Raw genomic sequence first — 5,723 nt, 5'->3', positions numbered from 1 at the left:
AATGCACTCGTGTTAAGTATAGTACCCCTAATTCAACCTTGTCCCTATGTCACGAGACAGAACCCAAATGAACTTAGTCGGGCAGAGCCCTGACATGCGTTATGGGGCTCAGATCAATCGAAAAGGGTAGCGGTGATCGGGAGTTAAAATACTTAAAACGGGACATGGCTTTATTATTATTATTAGTGAAATAATAAAAAGCTACAATTTTAGAGAGAGAAAAATCGAGACGTAGAGAATAGGAAAAGGAAAGGAGTGTGTAATTTTTGAAAAGATTCCTGCTGTGGTATTTATAGTTAAAAATTGAAACTTAAACTTTGGAGCGGATCATGTTTATTAGACAGGTATACACTACTACACTTCATACACGTAGCATATGATGCACTCTCATATGTTTTGTTAAATTTTATTATTACACGTGCATTGTGAATAGAATTTCAAAATATCTTGATTTCTATTTTATTATTATTTTCCATTTCTTTTTGGATTATGCATACACACGTATGCATGAAGTTTATATTTTAAAATTAAGTTTAGATTTAATATTTTATTATTATAATTAATTCAACAGCTTCACTTATTTGGCGCTTATAATTTCTAAAATATGGCGTTTTATAAGACAATGAATATCATTAGAACGAGAATATTTTTGTCTACATTTTGAACCAAGTTTCATTAAAAACAGAGTAGGTTCAAATACAATGTATTTTTATAATTTAATTTATTTAAACCGTTCATGGGTCCGTCTAAATATTTCATATTTCTAATTTTTAACTTATCCGTAATCTACCCAAATAATAATATAAGTTTTTATATACTTTTATTTTATTTAGAAATGTCACCCATATAGGCCAATTAATTATAATATTTCAATCAACTATATAAAATAGTTTTTTAAAACTATTTAGGTCGAATAATTATATTAAAAATAAACTAGTTACTAGTTACTAGTGGTTTTTATACAAACCTAAAATTCTTATATGATAAAAATAGGAATGTTACACCTTAGGGTACTCTATGACAAGAATTTCTCAATTAGATTAAGGGCAAATATTATAGGGTTGCAGTTAGACCAGTTATGTTGTATGAAACAGACTATTAGGCAATTAAGAAGACACATGCACGCAAGATGGGGGTAGCAAAAATGAGAATGTTGAGGTGGATATGAGAGCACACAAGGTTAGACCGAATAAGAAATGAGTTTTTGTTGTGAAATGTTAGGAGCGGCTAGTATATCGGATAAGATAAATGAAAGGGAGATTGAGATGGTTTAGGCATGTGAATAGGAGGCATACAACAATGCCAGTTAGAGCAGTGGAAGCTCTCATTATGGAGGAGAGGAGTAGAGGCATGCCGAAACTATCTTGGGATGAGTCGGTTAGACAGGATATGATAGCGTTGCGCCTCTCTAAGTACATGGTTCAGGATAGGATTCTGTGCAGACGTATAATGAAGGTTAAGGAGTTCTAGAAGGGGTACAAATGTGTCTTTGTTGGTCATTTGAGCTTAGGTTTATCCCACACTTTATGTGGACTCCTTCACCACTTTTTTTGGTTATTGGTAGTTTCCTTTTATTTCTACTTATTATAATTTTTTTTCAATATATATTTTTTAAATGGGGTTTGTTTGTCTCCGGTTGGCTTTGGAGCCGATGCTCTCTCTAAAAGCAACCTATCTATCCCTTGAGACAGGGGAAAGTTCGCATACATATCACCCTCCCCAAACCTAACAATAGTTCTGTTATAGGGTAGAAATCGAACAACAAAATGCATGTTCAATTGTTCATATATTGACATTGTTTATATATTACTCCTACATAGCATTGAATTTACAGTCTATGGTTTTCATCAACAGGTACTAAGCGATGCACCAGGTCCAAGTTCAAGGTGAGTCTTACTTTGTACTATGTTTTTGCTTTATAAGACCCTAAGAATGATGGTTATATCTGTTTTGCATACAGCTTGCAAAAACGGAAGTCTCTAACTAAAAGCTCCAAAGCTCAGGTTCTTAGTTCACCTGCCATGAGTCGAGCAAAGGAAATTCAGAGTAGTCTTGGAAATGAGTTTCCCAGCTGTATAAAGGTGATGCTTAGCTCACAAGTCACCTCTGGTTTTTGTACGGTAATGCCTCTTTCTCTTCAACTGCTTGCAAACAATCTTCAGGTTTTTTAAAAACAAGATAAACCCCTCCCCCTTGTTTCATAGGGTCTTCCGGCTCATTTCTGCAAGTCTTTTCTATCAAAAGAAGACGTTATATTTGTACTTGAAGATGAAAGTGGAAAGAAATCGGAGGTCAAATATATTGCGCAGAGGCATATTCTTAGTGCAGGGTGGAATAACTTTGCAGTTACACATAAGTTGGAGCAAGGAGATGTTTTGCTCTTCCATTTGGTTGAAAAAACCAAATTTAAGGTGAAATACTTATAGTATGCTTTTCTATGACATTGGTTTTAAAAAGTGCGTGTTAACGTAGTTCTAAAAGCACGATCCTAAGGCGTGGGACAATTGGTAAAACTATTCAGGACCCATTGTAACATACATGTGTAGTAATCGCAAATGTTCTTCCTTCTGTAGGTTTACATACTAAAGGACGATTATTCAAATGAAGCTGATGTTGCTGTTAGCCTTTTGAATTTGGAAGCACATTCGGAACATGTAACTCCAGGTAACTATTTGACTTTTGTGTTAGCTAAAATTATGTGTTACCCTTTTCTATATACATATGATTGAATTTAATGATGGGAAAACAGCTACTCCGACTCATAAAACAAAGAAAAACAAGCATCCAGAGTCTCTCCAAAATAAGGTTAAAAGGCCCAGAAAGTCCCCCACACTATCAATATCCGAGCCCCCTAGTGGCCACCATATTGAACATCTAGGAAACAGCAGCCAAGAGGTTCAAGAATGTTCTAGACCATCCAAACTCCGTCTCTCTTTCGAAGAAGTCAAATGTTTTGAAGACTTCCGTATTCTGGTCAATGGAAACAGCATTGACCATGAGCTAACCGACGATGAAAGAATGGATTACTACAAACTATGTTTGTATAAAAATGAATTTCTTCATCCGGAAGCCGTGTATGAGAAGTTTGCGGCGGGTCTGATTGGTCAAACCTTAATGATTGCTAATGAGATTAAAACAAGCAATCTCACAACATCCAAGGAAGAGTTCGAAAAATGGGATGGGTACCTGAAATCTTTGGAGGGTTTCGACATGAAAGTTGACTTTTTACGCGATATGATACGCACACTTGTAAGACTTGTGTTCGAATCAAAAGGTGCACCGGACATAAAGCAGTATGCGGAGGCATCAAACAAGTATAAACTTGTTAAAGATAAGTTAAAGATACTTTCTGAAAAGCGCAAGGAGTTGGAGGAAAGAGCTAAGGAGATTGAGGGGATTTCGGGTATGTTAAAAGCAAAGATTGAGAAGTATGAACAGAAGCTTAAGGAGGAGGTAGATGTACCGTGGTAGGCTATGTTAGAAAGTTACTAGTTTGCTTTTCTGTTTATGATTGAACTGTCTCATGAACTACATTTAGTGAATCTTTGTTTGGATTTCTCCTTGTTGGTTTTAGTTCCCAGGCATCCATTGTGGTTTTGGGCTCATGTTCATAAGATGGATGTAGCGGGTTGTTTAATGATTTGACATATTAGATCACTATTCATTCAGGGTTTAAGTTTTAGGGACATGTTGACGAATATCAATCTGAGTTCATGGATTAACGCCAGGCAGCTTAACCTTTTTGGAGGATTAAAGTGATCCTTAAAATCGAGGTTTTTTTTTCGAATTTTATTGTCGCGAACCCTTCTCCAGATTTATCCATCGGGACTGACAATAATAATTTCAAAAGTTTATAATTACTTAAAACCTAATCTATAGTTTAAAACTAAGAACTCTAGTCTACAGTTGTAGGCCAATCGTGTTTAGTCCAAACATGTAGTTGTATCTGATTGTAGACAGTGTAACATTCATAATTGTGCAAGGAGTTGAACCAAAATCATATAGCATGAAAAAAAAAAATACAACTCATGGTTCACTGTTATTATACTATACGGTGTGGAGAGTCTTGAAAATGGGGCGTTATTCAACATGTGGATGACATGTAAGCACGCGTCAAAAAGTGGCGTGGTACCAAAAAGCGCGGGGTGGGATGAGGCGTGGAAGGGTGGCGTGGTGGGACACATGGCATACACTTTGTATAATTATTTTAAATTTAGAAAACAAAGAAAATCAATAAAAAAACCCACCACCCAATGAGAAGCCTCCACATCACCCAACCTCTACGCCGGTAGAAAACACGCCACCCTTCCCTCCACGCCAGCCAAAACGCCAACAACGAGGTGGTGTAGTGGCGTGGTTGAGGCCTCCACGCCAAAAACCACGCCCCACGCCGTATGATCTTAAACATCAAATACATACCTACATTTTGAAATTTAAAGCGGAGTAACACATAACTTAACTTAATAGAGAGATCTAATTACTCATCATATGCAGCATCGATTCACTTCTAGATTAAGAGAACGCTGTAAAAAGGTTGAATAAATGAATAAGCAGTATAACCCCCAAAACTTTATGCCTGCTCAAACGTAGACACGAAAACGAAGAAACACATTTTTTTTTTTTTTGACAAATTTATATTTTAGAGTAAACTACAATTTTACCCCCTGTGGTTTGGGGTGATTGGCACCCTTACCCCCCTAACGAAATAATTGCAATTTTACCCCCCAACATTTGCTGTTATGTCGCAACCTTACCCCCCGGCCTCAAATTTGTTGACTGATCTGTTGACTTAGTGGTGAAATGACTATTTTACCCTTTTATTTTACCCCCCAACATTCCTATTATGTTGCATAATTACCCCCACAGGTAAGTTACTAAAATGCCCTTTCTTATTACCCCCTATACTTTGAGTTTAGAAGCAATATTACCCCCTGCAACTTTCAAATCATCATGGAAACCAGTATCAAGCTTTCAAAAGAAAAGAAATTTCAAGTTCCACAACAAACCCCTCATGTGAAAGAAAGAACCAAGATTTTGCCTATGATCAAAACCCATCTCGTGACTTCCCATCATTTCCCCCAAATAATCAGACATGTAGCGCTACTTGTACCTTATGCATATATAGTTGTACCCACCATTTTAATCACAGAACGAAGCTTTTTCAGAAATGGCGTCTACAACATGTTCCCACTCTGTTTCACTACATGCAAAATGTTCTCTGAATTCTTCATCTATAGAGGAGTTAGTTAATATAAGAAAGAAAGACCAGTCCAGTAGGGTTCAAAGTGGCAATCAAGTATCCCATTAATACACAAGCTTCATTCCTAGCAAAACATAACCATATGTGAAAGAACAATAAATAAAACTTTGGGTGACGATTACACGGTTAACAAAACAATGGACTGCTTGCTCAAACTAATCAACCACCACCATAGGATCCCAACCTATAATGAATGATTCAAGTAAGGTTCTTGCAAATAACATCATCTTGACACTAAGGGGTTGTTTGGTAGCCTCTGAATGATTATTAAGAGGTTACCTTTTAATGGAAACATTAAGAATTTTACCAATGAGAAGGTAGAAGAATGTGACATGTGATAATTTACCATTCAAAGGTTGCCTCTTAACCATTCAGACTTGAGGTTACCTCTTATTCATTCAGAGGTTTTAAACCATTAAGAGGTCGCATCTAAATGGTCATTAAGAGGCTACCAAACAACCCC

General features: G+C 36.4%; 1 protein-coding gene across 1 annotated transcript; it reads left to right on the top strand.

The window, feature by feature from the left end:
* Positions 1-1,299: 1,299 nt before the first annotated feature.
* LOC110866644 (B3 domain-containing protein Os01g0234100) lies at positions 1,300-3,471 on the top strand. Its single transcript, XM_022115785.1, has 6 exons — positions 1,300-1,455; positions 1,855-1,886; positions 1,961-2,162; positions 2,205-2,411; positions 2,574-2,664; positions 2,750-3,471. The coding sequence occupies exons 1-6, from the start codon at positions 1,300-1,302 to the stop codon at positions 3,469-3,471; spliced, it is 1,410 nt and encodes a 469-aa protein (XP_021971477.1).
* Positions 3,472-5,723: the final 2,252 nt, after the last annotated feature.

Source organism: Helianthus annuus, chromosome 9 (assembly GCF_002127325.2).
Source record: "Helianthus annuus cultivar XRQ/B chromosome 9, HanXRQr2.0-SUNRISE, whole genome shotgun sequence".
In the NCBI taxonomy this organism is placed as follows: Eukaryota; Viridiplantae; Streptophyta; class Magnoliopsida; order Asterales; family Asteraceae; genus Helianthus; species Helianthus annuus.
This window is presented reverse-complemented; position numbering and strand designations above follow the sequence as displayed.

What these genes read in the sequence shown, in the direction of transcription:
- LOC110866644 (XM_022115785.1), top strand. Translation starts at nt 1,300, where the DNA reads ATGCCAGTTAGAGCAGTGGAAGCTCTCATTATGGAGGAGAGGAGTAGA. An exon ending in TGCTTGCAAACAATCTTCAG is followed by an intron (nt 2,163 to 2,204) that starts GTTTTTTAAAAA and finishes CTTGTTTCATAG; the next exon opens with GGTCTTCCGGCTCATTTCTG. An exon ending in TTGAAAAAACCAAATTTAAG is followed by an intron (nt 2,412 to 2,573) that starts GTGAAATACTTA and finishes TTCCTTCTGTAG; the next exon opens with GTTTACATACTAAAGGACGA.